Genomic DNA, 18,610 nt, shown 5'->3' with positions numbered 1-18,610 from the left:
TTAAGGAATTTGATTTTCTTTTTTTGATACTTGAGCATCATTCAGATTCTGAAAACTTTGCAGTGAAGAGAATTGAAGCTCAAATTGTGAACCTTGAACAGATGATTCGTCTTAAACTAACAAGGTTCTTAAAGGTAAGAGGGGATGCCATTTTTGTTTTCCTTCCAAGTGATGTTAACATGTTATAATCTTTTTGACCCAAGACAGTTCCTGTGGTTTGTGTGTGTGTGTTTTTACTGTTTTCTAAAATTGTGGTAAAATACATGTAACATAAAATTTACCATTTTAACCCTTTGTAAGCATACAATTTAGTGGCATTAAGTATTATGTTCACAGTGTTGTAAAGCAGTTACCTATTTCCAGGATTTTTCATCACTCCAACAACAGAAACTTTGTAGCCATTATAATCTCCACCCCACGCGCCCCCCCCCCCCCCACCACCATGTTTTCTCCTTCCCTCATCCTTTGGGTAATCTCTTACCTGCTGCTGCTGCTAAGTCGCTTCAGTTGTGTCCGACTTGGTGCGACCCCTAGATGGCAGCCCACCAGGTTCCTCTGTCCATGGGATTTTCCAGGCAAGAGTACTGGAGTGGGTTGCCATTTCCTCCTCCAATGCATGCAAGTGAAAAGTCAAAGTGAAGTCGCTCAGTCGTGTCCGACTCTTAGCGACCCCATGGACTGGGATTTTCCAGGCAAGAGTACTGGAGTGGGGTGCCATTGCCTTCTCCGTCTCTTACCTAGAATAAGCAAATTCATAGAGACAAAAACTACATATTTAATCGTATCACACTTGTTTTTTTGTCTCTGGCTTATTTCACTTAACATAATGTTTTCAAGGTTCATCCATATTGTAGCATGTGTCAGAACTTCATTTGTTTTCATGGCTGAGTAACATTGTTGTGTGACTATACAACATTTGCTTATCCATTTATCTGTATATCCAGGCAAAATATGGATAATTTGCTTATCCATTCATCTGTTGATAGACATGGTTTTTTGTTTTTTTTGTTTTTTCCATTTTTGGCTGTTGTGAATAATGTTGCTATGAACATTGGTATACAAGCATCTGTTTGAGCCTTTTCAAATTCTTTGGGTTCATATACCAGGAGTGGAATTGTTGGGTCAGTTGGTAATTTAATCCTTAACTTTTTCAGAAACCACCAAACTGTTTTCTACAGTACCCACACCGTATTACATTTTTCAGTAGTAATGCATGAGGTCCAATTTCTCCTCATCCTTGCTTCTTTTTTCCCATTATATACATTCTAATAACTTTGAAGTGGTGTCTCATTGTGGTTTTGATTTCCCTAAGGACTTGAGGGAGGTAAGCACCTTTTCATGTGTTACCGACCATTATCTGCTTTAGAGAAACGTATATTCAAGTCCTTTGTCTTTTAAAAAGTTTGGTTGTATGTCTTTTTGTTGTTGAGTTATAGGAGTTCTTTATATCATCTAGAACATTATGACATACATAATTTGTAATTATTTTTTTCTGTGGGTTGTGCTCATTTTATGGTGTCCTGTTGATAAACAGAAGTTTTTTATTTTCATGAAGTCCCGTTTAGTTCTTCTTTGCATATATAAGTTGCTTTAGCTAAATCCACGGAGAAGGCAATGGCACCCTACTCCAGTACTCTTGCCGGGAAAATCCCATGGACAGAGGAGCCTGGTGGGCTGCAGTCCATGGGGTCACTAAGAGTAGGACACTGAGCGACTTCACTTTCACTTTTCACTTTCATCCATTGGAGAAGGTAGTGGCAACCCACTCCAGTGTTCTTGCCTGGAGAATCCCAGGGACGGGGGAGCCTGGTGGGCTGTCGTCTATGGGGTCGCACAGAGTCGGACACGACTGAAGCGACTTAGCAGCTAAATCCAAGGTTTTTAATATTTTCCCATTTTAAGAGTTTTATAGTTTAGTGCTTACATTTAGGACCTTGATCTGTTTTGAATTAATGTGTGGTGTAAAGTGAGGGGCAAACCTCATTCCTTTGCATGTGAGTATCTAGTTTTCCTAGACCTGTTTGTTGAAAGACCTGACCTTTTCCCCCTTGGCACCTTGTTGAAAATCAATTGATCATAGAAATGAGGGTTTGTTTGGGGGTTCTTAATTCTGCTCTTGGTTTACATATCCATCCTTCTACCAGTTCCACAGTGTTTTAATTAATTGTAGCTTTATAAGTTTTGCACTCAAGAAGTGTGAGTCCTCCACTTCTGTTTTTCTTTTTCAGGATAGTTTTGTATATTCTAGGTTCCTTGAAATTCCATATAAATTTTAGGATGAGATTTTTGGGACTGTGATGAATTTATTGAATCCATAGATCACTTTGGGTAGTACTATGATCTTAACAATATTAAGTGTTCTAATCCATGACCATGGGATGGCTTTAATTTCTTGATATTAATCGCAGCTAAAAGAGTAAATGGTTATGTAGTTTCTCCCTCCTCATTACCTCCCTACCTCAATGCAGAATGACAGAACTTCAGATTTAAGTGAACAGAGGACCAGTTTTTAAATCTATTCCCTTCTACCCAACTCAGTGTCAAGAAGTATATTTGTTTCCTTAAATACCTGTTTAAATGTATATATACGTAGTGTTTCAATGTGCAATATTTAAGCTAAATAACAATTCTTTTTCCAACTTATACCCATAGAATAGCGACATTTGAATCATCCCAAGTAAATGGAAGTAATACAACCCACTTGCCTCTTCACACCTTTTATCACAAAGTATTTATTGAACAAAAATAATATAACAGTAAAAATGATACATATATGAAAATTGAGTGAAGATTTGCAGTCATAGAAAAGATGTGTACAAAAGAGACCAACAGTTAGGTTATAGTTCTATAAACTTTACCATAGCATTTTAACACTGATCAAGCGAACATAAAAAGAGAAAACAAAGTTATTATGTTCTTTGAAACCTATTTTTTGACTAAAATATTTGTTTAAAAAAGACAAACCCAACACACACACACACACACAGAATGAGGCAGAGCAATAAGGCTTATATACTTCAACACCTCCAGTTATCTATTTGTGTCATGTGAGTTTTTTTGGTGCATCAAAAATTACTGTATTCTTTCCATTTCTAGTAAATGGAGCTAGAGTGTATGTTAATCATAGTATTTGGAGGAAGGGAATACTAGGTTGAGGTTTTTGCACGTTGACTTTAGTTTCTCTAAGAATCCTGCATTTGAGGTATGCTCTTAACTGACTTGTTTTTTGTTTGTTTTTAATGCTCTTTTGTTTTTTTCTACCTACCATGCAGTTTTGGACCAGTAGGTACCTATAGCTAGGCGTGGGGAGGTAGAACTGGACTGAGCACCAGTCATTGTTCTACCTTCGGTGAGCATGTAGCTCTAGGCATTCCCACTTTGTGCAGTTGTCCTTACCTGGAAATGGTGGTTGGATGTCTCTCAAAGGCCTCTTCTAACATTTTCTGTTTGGTAAACACCAGTCCCCTGGACTAACTCTTTTATTTTAGTATAGAATTATCCTTAGTCTGTGGGTAGTGACAGCAGTGTCTCCTTGCAGATTGTGGAACCAGGCCCATTACTTTATATTCAAAGATGCATATTAGAGTTTGGATTTTTCCCCCAGATAAGGGCTTACATCACCAAATAAAATTCCAATTGAAAATCTCAAGCTCAATTCCAGTTGAACATCTCAAGCGTTAAAAGTGTCGCAACAAAATTTTAGATTTCTTGAAAACTCAAATGTTTGTTTTTACAACCTTTGTTTTTTACCCTTTCTCATAATCCTTGCCATTTAACGCCTCCTTTGGATCAGCGAATTATTTAGCCACATTTCAAATTGGTTTCTGTTACAGTTAAGGATGGTAATTTTCTTGAGTTGAACGCACTGGGCATCTTCCAGTTCTTGAATCTTACATTAGAACTTCACTACTTCATATACAGATGGGCACTGTAAACTGGTGCCTGCTGACTTTTCTGAAGGAACAGAAAATGTTTCTCTTATCACTGCTCTAAACTACACTACACAAAAGGACTCACTGCTTAGTACTGCAGGTTGTTACATAAGTTCAGTTCGACAATAAGGTTCCTGAAGAATTTTATATTTTTTTAATCAATATTCCTTCATTCTCACCATAAACAGTAATACGTAAAGCAGTGTATCCTACACACCTCAATTTCCACAACCAAGGCTTTACCCATACACATGAAGATACCTGGTATTACAAAATGTTTTCTTTGTTACATGTATTCATCACCAGTCTGTGAACCTTTTCCAAACCATAGGATTTTTAAATGTTAGTTTCTAGGGTTCAGAGAAACCCTAACTTAGATACAGTAAATGCATCAGAGAGGTATGATTCTCAATGGAAAATGGGAAGAACCAGGTTAATTTTTTAAAATAAGAATGTGCTAACCTAGGAAATATTCCAGGGGCATAGATTGAGTGTACTTGATATAGTTTTTCCATCTCAGGCTTTTGTGTGGAAGGAGTCTCAAAGATTGTAAACAGGAGGCTAGCCTTTCAAGGTTCATTTTTCAAAAAATGCACTTCAGAACATTTTCATGAAATTTTATTGTCTAAATATGGCTTGTTTTTTATAAAAACATTACTTGGATATTATATTCACTGAATTTCAGTTCAAAAGAGGTTCTAAGGCAATTCTCATACAGTTGAAAGCCAAAAAGAAAAGTAATGAATGCTTTCATATTGCCTACTTGTGAAAAATAATGAAATTCTACTAGAGTTGTTTGATACTAATTTTTGTCTTTCATTTTTTCAATACTAAAAATATATATAGATAATTTACAATAAACTAAATGCAAAGGAAGGCACAGCTGGTTATAGTGTATATAAGCACAGTTCAGCATTTGCAGAATTAAAGAGGAAGAAAGCTTCACATCCTTATTTCATTGAAAACCATTTAGAAAAGTTCTTCACTGTCAACAGTGTTCAACACTTAAGAGCTAAGAAGATATAAAAACAAAAACATTAAAATTCACTTAATGCAAAACAGATTTTCATATATACTTGAATATAAAAAAGGTTTTAAAATGCTAACATAAATCTAGATCATCCATGTTATGAAAAGTGCAAACCAAATTAACAGACGGGTTTCACAACATCCTTCTCACGACACAGGTAAACTAGCCCATGGGGACAAATTGTTTCATCAGTTAATGAGTCTTTAAATTGTGGCCAGATGTCATCAGGATTTCTGAGAGTTCGAAGAAAGCAGTACTGGAGAAGCAGCTCTGTCCAGACTGGGGATTGGCACTGGCATGTGGCCATTGAGCAGTGTTGGGAACTGTAGGGGCAAAAGATGTTTACAATAATTATTGCAAATCCATTGGGAAGACCAGAGTTTTTAACATTCCTAGACAGACCACAGTGGACCGGTTCTCTCATCACCTCTGTGATTGATTGATAGAGGTCAGTTGCCAGTTTTCTGAAATAATTTTATTTATTTATTTTTGGCTGCTCTGGCTCTTAGTTGTAGTGTGTGGGCTTCTCATTGCAGTGGCTTCTCTTGGTGCGGAGCTCAGGCTTTAAGCCTCAGTGTAGGTCTCAGCAGTTCTGGCGCACGAGCTTATTTGCCCTAAGGCATGTGGAATCTTCCCGGACCAGGAATTGAACCCATGTTCCCCACATTGGCAGGTGTTTTCTTAATGCCTGGACCACTATGAAAGTCCATGTTGCCAATTATTTTACAGAATGAGTAACTGGAAGATGACAATGAAGTCAAGATTACGTACAGCAGAGGCTAAGGCTTAGAAAATATTCCAAATTATTTTATGTGCAGAGGCTACTAGAAAAAAACACATACTTTATATGTTGCTAAAGCATGTTCTAATAGTGTTTCTAGAAGAGTCCAGTAGAATGATTATTTGCTTTACATATTAAGAAAAATCAATTTTGGAAACTAGGAAACTCTTTGTATATGAATCAGTAATTTCTCATATTGTATTTTGAAACTATTGGTTTTCCAGAGTACTACTGATGTTTCTCAGAAACTGTTAAAAATGAGGTATGTTTTTATCTTAAGAGATTTAGAAAACAATATCTTTAAAAATATTCTAGTTAAAATGATAATACCAAACCAAATAGATAACCCGTAAGTACCAAAATGTATAGTTAATTTGTCTTGTTGGTAGCTACTATGGGACAAACGTGTATGGTTTGATGTCTTTCATGTCTAAAGTATAGCAGCTATACTCCCAACTGAACACAACATACTTAAAGACCTCCTTCTAAAACATGATTGTTGAAAACTAAGTTTTCCTTGTTGAGGACAAGATGAGTCACAGTGATCTCTTGGCCTGTCTTCTAGTTTAATTCTTACTTAGTCTATATACTGTGCTTTCTGTACCCAACTGCCCAACTTATTTTAATGTCAGTGGTAAGGGGGTGGTGCTATTAATTACTGTTTCTGTAATGGTTATAATCAAGATTTTCTTTCCTGACACTTGGAATTTTAACATTATACAGAATTTTATCCATTTCATCTGGGGTTATCAAATCTATTTACATTTAGCTTATACTTTACTTTTTATTTAAGGTGTGCTCCTAACCACTATTCCCATTGATTAAGAGTAGACACTGGAAGAAGAGCAGACTTTGAAGTCTCATACATCTTCTCTCGTTTAAGTAGTAGTTTATCTTACTGGTGTTCTCAAAAGTTTTGGTTTTGTTATTGACTTCTGTCCTCTTTATTTCTATCAAGTGTCACAGTTTCTCTTGGTTAGTCTGACCTTTCTGACATGTTTCATACTCCTCTTTATTGCCCCCCTCCCCTCCCCTCATCCACTCGCAGTCCCTTTTCTTAAGCAGCATTCCCCAACTTCTGTCCTCAGCCTTCCTTTCCCCTGTACTGTACTCAACAAACATCTCCTGGTGTCAGTTAGATAGCCCCAGCACCTCTTGCCCACTCAGTCTAAAGTCAGTAAGAATGGGGGTAAGGAGCACGACACTAAACAAGAATCAGAGCTCTACCACTTGTTAACATGGGATCTTCGGAAAACTGAGCAACATCTCTGGGCCTTAGTTTCTTTTTCTTGTAAAACTGGTCATCTTTTCAAATAGAGCTGTTGAGACTATTAAATAAGGAGCCATGAAAAGTGCTTTAGAACAATGTCTGACATATGGTAGCCCTCAAAAAATTGTAGCTATTGTTATCAATAGCATTACCAGTCTTTTAATCACTTAGTAATGCTTGCCTCTTCCTGATTTTTCACTAATTACTCCTTACACCCATCTAAAAGTCATCCTCTCAATTTTACCTCTGGAATGTCTTTTTCACTCTTATGTAAAAGGTGGTTTCTCCCCTCAGAATTTGGAGTAGTGTAAATCTATGTATTCCTGCCCCTTACTCTTTCTGCCTTCTGTCCTCTCCCCACATTATGATACCAGTGATAACCTTTCTAAAATAGAGATCTTACATTAATCTCCAGCTTTAAAAGGCCTGCCATGGTTTTCACTTAACAACTTTTTAGTTATACTGTCCAAGCCCCATTGCTGCTTTTCCAACCAGTCTATCACCCAGGTCCCTTCCAGAACAGACTATGTATTTTCATATCCAAATGATGCATATCTGTTCATTTAGAATGTACTTCACTCTGCCGTGATTCTGTCCCATCTTCCCAACTCAGCTGTCCCTTCTGCCTTGGGGCCTCTGTTCAGGCCCCAGCTGGAAAGAGCAATTCTTGTTGGGTTCCTGGAGCACTGTGTTTACACACCTGGTATTCATGTGTTGTCGGAGAAGGCACTGGCACCCCACTCCAGTACTCCTGCCTGGAAAATCCCATGGACAGAGGAACCTGATGGGCTGAAGTCCATGTGATCGCTAAGAGTCGGACACGACTGAGGGACTTCACTTTCACTTTTCACTCTCATGCGTTGGAGAAGGAAATGGCAACCCACTCCAGTGTTCTTGCCTGGAGAATCCCAGGGACGGCGGAGCCTTGGTGGGCTGCCATCTATGGAATCGCATAGAATCGGACACGACTGAAGCGACTTAGCAGCAGCAGCATTCACGTGTTGTATATCCCCACAGTCCCTGCCTCAGAGCTTTACAAGTATTTTCTGGGTTAGATTTGTTGAGTTAAAAATTACGGAAAACTTTCTCAGTTGAAAATTACTTTGTATCTGTACCTACTAGGTATATTCCAAATATGATCAAAATCTGTTTCAAAAGCAGAACAAACATCCTAAAGACAAGCTTAAAATACTAAACAGTCCAACTGGGAACTCATCTCACTTTATAAACCAAGGTGTATATTTAGATTTAGTACAGTGTCTTTGGCAATTCTCTCTTTATGTGTCTCAATTACCAAGCATACCTCTTCTAGAAAGGCTCATATCTCCACTCTCCTTCCCTTGAAATTCTCAGTATCTGCTATCACTTACTAATAATAGCAAGAGACCCTCAGTGCCAGAACTCCTCCTCAGCCTTGTCAACTGTTTCTTTAAGGATTCTGATATACTTTTCTAATTATAACAGGAAATTTGCCAGCATCATTATAGGCCAAGTCTAATTTGTTTTCCTTCTCCAACACATTCACATAGCATATGTGAAAGAGGCTTCCTATTTTTAAAGTTACTTCCATTAGTTTAAAAAGCAGTACTGTTGATAGTAATCTAAATTTGAAACTTGATCATTTGAAATGTCTAATTAAAAAAAAAGATTCTTACGTTATTTTAACCATTTTCAAAACTTCAAATTTCAGCTTTCACCAGCTCAGTCCTTTTATCATACATAGGAAGAGAAGTAATACTCTAAAAGGTACAAAGTTATTTTTCTTTAGTCTCACAGACCCCAACCCCAAAAAGAGGGCCCACGGCCATGCAGCCTGTCAGCCATCCACACATGGTCACATTTTCCCATTCAGGGTTGTGTTCTGAATGGCTCCAGGAGAGAGGACAGGCCCAATTTGTGAAATCACAGTTCTGATCAGGTAGCCATTAAGTGCAGCTTTTCTTCTGCAGAATTCTAAATGTAAATCAGGAGCCACTGGTAAGCAGTGGTTCTGAGTGGGGTTTCTGGAGCAGCAGCGTCTCTAGAATGTATTAAAGAGTATTATTACCAGGCCCCATCCCAGACCTTCTGAATCAGGACTCTGGGGGAGGGAGGGACCCAACCAGGTGCATTTTAACACACCCAGCCTCTGGCTGAGTCTGCCATATGTTGAGAACCATGGGTCTACAGTACAGAACTACAGTCTACAATAGTGACTGAAGGGATGTGCATCCTGGCCAATTCCCAGAGCTCCTGATACCTTTTAATGTGTAGAATCAGTGGGGAGATGAACTACTATTAACTGTTGGGAGTAGTGGGCTAGAAATCTCCAAGAATTCTGGACCAGTAGTTCTGGAGGGCCTCCTTGGGAAGTTACCAAACCCAGCACAGTCTGGTGGTAGGATTTTCAGCAAGGAGGGAAGCGAGAGTCCATTCATTATTCACATGTATCTCAGGAACCTAGAGAGGCCTTGTGTTAGATTCCAGGATTAGGGTAGGATTACAGGCCCCACTCTGGAGCTGACTGACTACGCACCACACGATCCTGTCTGCTCTACTCAGGAACTCTGCTGCTCCCATCTGGAGACTTCCAGGAAATAAGGTCTTTTAGTTTCCCCACCAAAAGATCACCAATCTAAAGCTTGCCTAATTCTGCATTTGCTCACTGCCTTTTGCTATTGCTAGTTTTTGTTTCTTTGCCCGAGTTAAAATAGCTAAGAATCAACACATTGGCTGTGCATGACCATATCTCAGTTTCTTGTAACGAGAAGGAATGCCAGGAAGAGAAACCTGATAACTTAAGTATAGTCACATCATGACACCCTACCTCATCCCTACTAGGAAACCAGAGAAGCAGGATAGTAATCAGAAGCTCTCTAGCTCTACCCTTCTCCCAATGAGACCCTAAATACCAGCATGTATAGCCCCTGGCACAGAGGTGAATATTAACCTTGACAAACAAAATGAACAATAAAGAAAAGCACTGGAGACATGATCTTATTAACACTTTCTCAGACATCTCTTCTCTTGGTGAATTCTGAGGCATCCCTTCCTTTAGTCAGTTAGTGGTAATCGCTGAACATGTTGTGTACCAAGCAGCATGCTAGATGCCAGGCACACACCACAGCAAGCAAGATGCAGTTCTGGCTTCTTGAGGGCCCAGTGTTTAGTGGGGAGATTGTCAGATGAACAGGCAGGACAAAGAGGTTAGTGCTAGGTGCAATGAGAACCAAAGAACGACAGCTTGAGGTCAGCCAGGCTGAGGGGCAGAGGTGAGAGGCAAGGTGAATGAGTCAGACAAGGTCAGAATCAGGAACAGGTGCGTGCACTTGATCCACTTTTGCCTCATTCCTGTCCCTGGGATCCTTTCTACACTCACATGTTCAGACAGTAACATCTTGGTCTGTGAGTCATAATCTTTGGGTCTCCAAGAGGAAATACCAATTTCCACATGATAGCAAGTGATGCTACTGCAGGTTTCTAGTATGGAGATGACTAATGAATGCGCTTACCTAGTACAGGGAGCTTTACAAGACGAACAGCTGAGACTTTTCACTTTTAATCAGATCCCTGGATGCTTCTTTTTTCTATTATAGAACAAGGAAAACTTGATTCTGACTCATAGAATTATGCAGGTAACTTTGCTATTATTACAATGTAGAGTTCACGATTTTTATCTTTATTTTGTGTGTTTACTATATTAATAGGTTAGTATGTTAAAGTCTTAGGAGATTTTATAAAATACAATTTAAAATTTTTTCCTTATAAATTTCTAGTTTTCATAGTTAGTGAAAATGAACAATTGGAGAACTTATTGTTCCACTTATGGATAGCTGACATGTGCACGCCACCTCAATGAAAGTACCTGCCTCTGAAGGTGCCTTTTGCAGCCACGTTAACATGAATTCCTTTTGGAAACTTAACAGTGAGTTCTGCCCTACATTTAGAGAAAATGTTACCTTGCAGGATTTATCAAGGAAATACATCCCTTAGAAATTGCACATGTACAAGTTCATTTCTAAATGCTCACCTGAAACAGCGTGCTTGGCCCTTGCAGCCGGGCAGGACTCAGTGGAGCAACTGGACTAAGGCTGCTCCAGAAATGTATGCTGGACAGCAGTGGACTCGGGGTCAGAAGCAGTCCATTTGGTGTCTGGGAAAGAAAGCACACACAGGATTGATACCTGTATCGCCGGTTCCCGCTGTGGTCAACAGTGTGCTCCGGGCACCAGCCACAAACCAACCTCATCATTTTAGGAAAATCTGACGACGTTATTTCTGCGGGGCTGTGCAGTTTAATTTCCTTCAGTGCTAATTGAGCAATTTGTATTATAAAGAATGGAAAAGTTACCTTCCATAACCATTCTAGTAGAAAACTCAAGTTTGTAACAACTTTTGTCAAGCTGCTTTTTTCAGTTTGCTCCCCCTCACACATTAAACAAGAATGGTGGCACTAGCAGTAAATACTCCACCTGCCAATGTAGGAGACACAGGAAAAGCAGATTTGATCCCTGGGTCGGGAAGATCTCCTGGAGGAGGAAATGGCAACCCACTCCAGTATTCTTGCCTGCAGAATTCCATGGACAGAGGAGCCTGGCGGGCTACAGTCCATGGAATCACAAAGAGTCAAAACATGACTGAGCACACATGAACACAACAATATACAAGCAAATGGGATCCCATGAGAGGGCTTTATTTTTCCTTCTCTATATTAATTTTTCTACAGTGGACATCCATTACTTGGGCTACACGCACACATTTTTAAAGGGCCTCCCAAGCTTCACTTTCCCTATCAACAACCCTTTGAATACTTTAGGATCTGCTGCTAAAATACCCTGTAGCAGCTTCATGAAAAGCTCTGAACTGAGTTTACCAGATTTCACTCTGGATATGGGGCTGATGAGAATTCATCTCCCCAGGAATGGCTCAGAGGGAAACAAAATCCGTTCTTGTCAGATAGAATTTAAAGCCAAAATGCTGGGTTTCCTGGGAGAGTGCCAAGGATGGCATTTGCTTGCATACTCGCAGCAGGAGTCCTGGTCTTCAAGCCAGCTAGAGTGCAGAAGGAACAACCCACCCCCACCGTAAGCCTGCCTGGTTTTTATTCTGAGCAGAGACAAGCTCCTTGTCCAGGTGGCTGTGCATATTAGGGACTAGGAGGAGCCCCTCTGTAGTTTCATGATGTCAATAAGGTGCTCTGTGTAAGAAGGGCAGTGAGGGCACCAGCATTTCAGATTACATCATGCTGCATGCGAAAGTGTTTTTTTTCCCCCCCTAGAATTGGCCTCAGCAGCTTTGTTAATTATCCAGAACATTTGGCTTAAACCTAAATGGAAAGGTCTGTTCTGTTCTGCAGAAAGGAGATAAACATCCAAAGGTTCTCAAAATGGAGCTGCTGAAAAGACTCAAATAATTTGAGTTTTGGTTCCACAGCATTTCCTACATATTAAATGACCTACGAGGTTACCCAAAATACATGTTTTGGGTAAATTTCCCATTTGTTCTAACCCAAGGCAGTTTCATAAACAGGCCAGGCCATCTGGCCTAACGGTTCAGACTTGGCAGTTCTGCATGGGATCTACTAGGGTTCCAGCCTCAGAACAACTACTTATGAGTTAGGTAACAACCCCTCTCTGCCTTGGTTTCCTAATCTATAAAACAGAAAAATGCCTACATGTCTTACATTACGGGATCATCAGGAAGAGTAAATGATCTGTGTAAAGCTGGCAGATTAGAAATGCTCAATAAATGTTCCAAGACTGCTATCAGTAATTAAGTGTATTTGACTAACTGTATTAAAACCCAGCCATGGGAGAAATCCTCAACTGTATAAAGAACTGAGACAGACAGACCAACCCAGGCAGCCAGTACCTTAGGGTTCCTCTCAGTTGTGTGAGTGTCAGGTCTGTAGCTCATCTGATCTGAGAACTAACATTTGCATGTCACTCAAGCCAGGTTCCAACCACAGTATGCCACATTAACATTTAACCGACGTGTTCAGGGCCTCCTAAGCTTTACCTACCAATGAAAGTCACAGCTCTAAAGAGACGGTGAATCCTTTAAACTACAAAACAGCTTTCTCTCTCATCCACAGCCATAAATAGACATCCACTCCTTTTTAACCTTCTGAGCAATATGAGGTATAGAATATATTTTCGTAGTCTAAATGTCATACCCATGTCTGGATTGGAGATGTTTGCACATTTGTTTCTAAGGGATACAGGATGTACTCAGAATATAGTAACCTTCTGTTTCTCCTATTTAATATATTTGAAATGTCTTCTATAATATATGCAAATAAATACCGTAAAATGACTTCATTCACTCCTCTCCCTCCCATCCCTGTTCTGGCTGAAGATTCTATGGCCGTAGGGGAAAATTTTGGTTACTCTTTTAGGGAAAATTTCTATAAAGCCTGGCGTGAGTTCTCTCTCACCGTGGGAGCTTTCAGAGCCTGTCTCTAGAAGCTCCTTGAGCCCTAGACAGAGGCTAAAGAAAGAAGCTACCAGCAAAATGCGTGCTTCCTCTTCCTTCCCTAAAGAATGTCTTAGCAAATGGGGTCTTCTGAGTGGCAGACAGGAACTTCCTGACCCTGTCATCTGCAGGAAAGGAGATGCTCCTGGACCCAAGGGCCACGGGTGTTCATTTTCAAAGGGAAACACCCTCCTGTTTGACCTCATGTCATCTTCCCCACTCGGTTCTTCATTGAATACTGAGTCTTCTAGAAAGCCCACACATCGGAGCTAAACTGAGTGAGCTAATGTCCAGACAGGCCCCTTCCAAGTGCCCTCTGAGCACCAAGATTCCACCTCCTGGAAAGAGACTTCTGTTTTCCCCTCAGCCAGATGGCACGAACTCACCACCTTGCCCAGTCCAGTGTTTATGACTCCGTTTCTATCAACAGTACCACCATATATCTACCCACTCAGCAAATACTGATGGAGTATATAGTATGTATCAGGTGCCAGAGAAACAATAAGACATTGCCCTTGTACTCAGCCCATCTACAACCCAGCATCCCAGGCACGGAGATGCAGATGCCTTCCCCCGTCTCCTCGCCACAACCTCTGGGCACGGCCTGGAGATCCTTCCTTGAACTGACTCTCCTGTTTATCCCCACATTTCCAGTCTTGCAGCATCCAAGCCCCGTCAACTTAGATGCCATTTGGCAACTGCCACCTAAACCAGTCCAGCTGTCTCTGTGTCTCCCTTCCAGTCTATTCTGAGCACCACCACCGAATCAATCACCTTAAGACACCGTTCACAATTTTAGGGAGGAGAACAGTTCAACCTAGGACTTCCCTGGCAGTCCATTAGTTATGACTGCACTTCCACTAAAGGGGGTAAAGTTCAATCCCTGGTCGGGGAACTAAGATCCTGCATGCCATGCAGCCAAAAAAAAAAAAAAAAATTCAACTTCCCTTGGCCAAAATTCTAGGTAGACCCATAGCAACCTAGAATGTGAATCCCTGCCCCTACTCTGCTCCAGGGGTCCTGACTACCACACAATTCCAATTTAGTAGTTCTTCAGCAATCATTCTAAAACCTCCATGACCCCTCAGCCCATGGTCCCCTGGGCTAGTGCCACTCCACAAAGGATCTCATCTATTTCTATGGTTTTTAACCATCCTGTAACCACCTCAGACTCTCCTTAGCTCCAACTGCAGCTGGGTGTTTCTTCCCAAATGTCCTCAAACTCCACATGGCCCAGACTGGACTTGGAACCGTTCCCCATGAGTTTCTTTCTTCCCATGAAATCCATACTCACCTCTGCTCACCCCTAAAACCTCCACACCCATCACGTGTGTCTGTCAGATCCATCTCCTTTGGCCTCATGCCACTGTCACAGCCACAGGTCCTCACTGTCTTTTCACCTGGAATTTTACAGTCATCTAACTGCTTCCAGCCTCACCCCTCCCTTGCCCATGTCTTCAGAATGGTTTCTAAAACACAGTTCTCACCATGTCACTCAGGCTCCTCCTCCCACCACCTCCTTTACCTTTGGAATGTATCCCCCCCTTACTGAACTACTGCCCTAATGCACAAAGCTGTTGCACATTTTTATGACCACAAAGCCTTTGCAACATCCCCACCCCCAGCAAAGTGAATACCCTCTTCCTTAGTATTCCTTTTACATGTGTATGTACTGTGTATGTACATACATGTGTATGTACTGTGTCCAGGATACTATATTTAACCAACCTAAAAGTAAGTTACAAGCTTCCTCCCAGTTCACAAGGGCTGCCTAATTCATGTTTGCATCCCCAGCTCCAAGCTAAGCCCATGACACAGGACAGGTGCTCAGTTCGTGTTCACTGAATTGAACTACGTGTTCTTCCTCCTGTTCCTAAGGTCCTTCTCTGCACTGTGCTGTCATGCATGTGTACACCTTGTCATAGCTATATCCAACAACAGAAGGTCATGAAAGTAGGCACTTGCCCTTCCTATGATGTGCAAACAATGCTCAATTATTACTGGTCAATAGATTCTAATAAGAATCTTTGTTTCCCTGACTTACACCTTCAGCAGCTCCTACTTTCCCATAAAAACAAATTCCTTCCTCCCATGAAACTCATACTCATGGGACTTCTGGCCTCTGAATTCCTCAACAAGTTCTCTGGGCCCTCTATAATTTCACACCACCCTAAGTTACTAATTGTTCTCTTTCGTTACCTATTGGCCAGTCAGCCTGTAAGTTTATGGGAGCAGGAACTGTTTCTTGCTCACTTCTCTATCTCCAGGAGCCTAGCTAATGGTTGGGCAAGTTGTAGCAACAAACATCTCTAACCTTAATCTCCCATGGATGCCAAGGAAGTCCATGACACTGCCATTTTGTGGTTAAAAAGAAAAAAATCCTCAAAAGGTGACAGTGAACCCCTGGAAACTCCTCGAGTTGTATGAATTCAAATAAAAACATGTATTCAGCAACTTTCAAAAAGAAGTAGAGTCACAAACAGAAGTTTCTGTAGCGCTGAATATGCTGAAATGAAGGAAAAGAGGATGAAGAGGCTACCCTACTGGTACAGTGTAGCTATGGTAAGAGATGAAAAAGTCAAAAGAGGGGAGGAGTCAGCAATCTGTGAAGGATCTACAGAAAAAAACGTGTTCCAGGGTGGAAAGAGAGGGAGAAGCTATCACGGTTGGTTCATCCTAGGCACCCAGAGCTGGGGGAAAAGCAGGAACTTCCAGCTGGAGAGTCAAGTCACGCAAAAGTCTTTCAGTAACATCCTCCACTGCCAAGTTTCTAAAGGACATCCTTCTCCTGCAAGACCAGGATGGAGGAAGCTACAGGCTGGGCTAGGGCAGTGTTACAGAGTGGGATGAAGTAGTGGGAAGGAAAAAACATTTTTCCTTTTGTGATCATGGCAAAAGAGACAGTAAATTGAGAAACCACCCAAAGCCGAGCCAGGACACAGTCTACACTCACCACACACATCCATCTTACTCCCAATTCCCACTTTGTGATTTGGGTTCAAGGTTGTATATCCATCAGTACATACAGAAAGGAGCTTTTAGCATTTCAGTCCTCATCAAGCTGTCTCTACTCAATTAGTGGTAATCCACAGCCGCTGCTAATAAAACAGCCCGGGGCATGCATGCTCAGACTCTGATGGTATGAGTTCATGCCCTGGTGCCTGCACATATCTGAGTTCAACATCTTAGACATCACATGGGAGATGAACAGAGGTCTTAGCATAAAGAAAGGGACAAGTGATGAGCCACTCATCTGAACTAACTACATTGGTGAGAGGGGGAGGGAGAGACTAGACAGGAGAGGCAAATGAAAGGAGGGCCAGATGACACCCAGGTACAGATGAGGCGGAAAATCAGAAGTTCCAGTTGGCACCATTCAGGTTTCCATGATATCTGGCTGGGAGCTAGGAGGGTCTCACATCCCAGCTCCTCCCCCACCTCCCATCTCAGTTTCTGGTAACTCATGCCATCCGAGAGACATTCTGGCTTTTCTAGCAACAGATCAATATGACCTCGGTGGCCAAGCTCCAACTGCCGTACTCTTTGGCACCCAGCTGGCTTTTGTATTCTCATTTTTTTCAGTTCCACATAGTCCATGCTGGGGGCGCCTCTGGGTGATCATCATGTCTGTCTACATTAGTAATTGTGGTTTCTCAAAGGCTCATAATACAGGTCCCAGGGGCTGTACCATAAGTGTTCTCAGGAGTGGAGGCTGTGATGCTGGGGAGGCTGTGGATCATGCTGGGGAGGCTGTGGATCATCATGTCTGTCTACATTAGTAATTGTGGTTTCTCAAAGGCTCATAATACAGGTCCCAGGGGCTGTACCATAAGTGTTCTCAGGAGTGGAGGCTGTGATGCTGGGGGACTGGCAGGCTGTGGATGATTTTTTCATGCCCATCATGTAGGTTGAAATTTCGAATCTCAATTTGGGCCTACAGGAGGTCTGTGGTTTAATAAGGTCCTGGGAGAGAACTGTAACCACCTGACCCTAAGCATGCCAAGACGTGCTTAATCCCACCCCATCTTCCTGCTTCTTGCTGAAACTGATGGGATTATTCGTGGAATACATGACTAAATAAAATGTAAATCTTTTTTGGAATAAATACAAGTTCTTGGGAACTTCATTTTCAGGGTATCAAGTAATTACAGCACACTTTTATCTCTCGTAAAGCTAGCCATGAAGACTGACTGACTGGAGGTGCCCACAGGTGTAAACGCTGCACACAGCACACCCCAGAGGGGAAAGTGGAGTATCTGTGACAAAGCGCTAAGGTGTCACCCACACCCACGCCCAGCTACACACGTCCTCAGCCACAGTGCATGGAGCCCCCCTTCATTCCCCATGTCCTGGTCCAAAACCACAGGGCCAGCCTGAGCCACTCTCCTCCGACACAGCTACAGGGCTGGCATGTGTGCAGAGATGGTGATAACAAACTCCCCAAGCAAGCACAGACTGAAATCAGAGCTGGCCTGGGCCTGGCTCTAGATCTCTCTCCACCTCACAGCTGGAAACACAGGGGAGAGGCCAGGCAGGAGATTCTCAGATTGTCCACTCAGAGCTCAGCTTCTCGGGTCATTTCTCTGAGCCACGTCAGAGGCCGCTGTTTCTGAGCCATTTACTTAGTGGTCGTTAGTCCCCAGCCAGTGGTGCTGACTGAGGAAATGCCCCATTTAGAGCACATGTGCTCATGCTGACCTGTCACCAAGCCCTCGGCCAGCCCCTCCGTGGCAGCATGCTCGGCACCACAGGCTCACAAGCCACGCTGACAGCCACTCCAGAGAAGCTACAGAGAGGAGAAGGACCAAGAGCTGCTTTCAGCTGCCCGCAGACTCCATGGACATCTCATGATCAGGGAAGGCTAGGCATTTTCCTGGCACGTGTGCAGAGAGCATTTTACTTAAAGGGCGTGGATTCTGGAGCAAGTTTTCACCTCTAAGTCCTATTAGCTGGGTGACCTTGGGTGAGTTACTGGACCTCTGCCTCCTTTACCTCTGCTGGAAAAATTGGACATTGACAGTTATCTCCTTCACAGGCCTGTAATGATAAATAACTGAGATGCTGCGTGGATGGTGTTTACAACAGTGCCTGACACATGAGACGCTCAACTGTGCTGCCACTAATGGTGGTGACAGTGAGGACCC

At 41.9% G+C, this 18,610-nt stretch overlaps 1 protein-coding gene across 5 annotated transcripts in view; it reads right to left on the bottom strand.

The window, feature by feature from the left end:
• Nucleotides 1–2,712: 2,712 nt before the first annotated feature.
• The window catches only part of ELK3 (ETS transcription factor ELK3), a 70,094-nt gene continuing 54,196 nt past the window's right edge, over nucleotides 2,713–18,610 (bottom strand). For 3 of the 5 annotated variants that reach the window (XM_070789564.1, XM_019961117.2, XM_019961118.2), the window contains 2 exons: nucleotides 11,023–11,145; nucleotides 2,713–5,285 (listed from right to left, as the gene is read on the bottom strand). In XM_070789564.1, coding sequence (XP_070645665.1) covers nucleotides 5,187–5,285; nucleotides 11,023–11,145 — 222 coding nt within the window. In that variant the 3' untranslated portion in view covers nucleotides 2,713–5,186. Of the gene's footprint in view, nucleotides 5,286–10,504; nucleotides 10,580–11,022; nucleotides 11,146–18,610 lie in introns of all 5 variants that reach the window. The other 2 variants (XM_070789563.1, XM_019961120.2) reach the window with 2 other exon arrangements.

The sequence above is a fragment of the Bos indicus genome, chromosome 5, assembly GCF_029378745.1.
Source record: "Bos indicus isolate NIAB-ARS_2022 breed Sahiwal x Tharparkar chromosome 5, NIAB-ARS_B.indTharparkar_mat_pri_1.0, whole genome shotgun sequence".
In the NCBI taxonomy this organism is placed as follows: Eukaryota; Metazoa; Chordata; class Mammalia; order Artiodactyla; family Bovidae; genus Bos; species Bos indicus.
The sequence above is the reverse complement of the archived record's forward strand: the minus strand, read 5'-3'. Positions and strand labels throughout refer to the sequence as shown.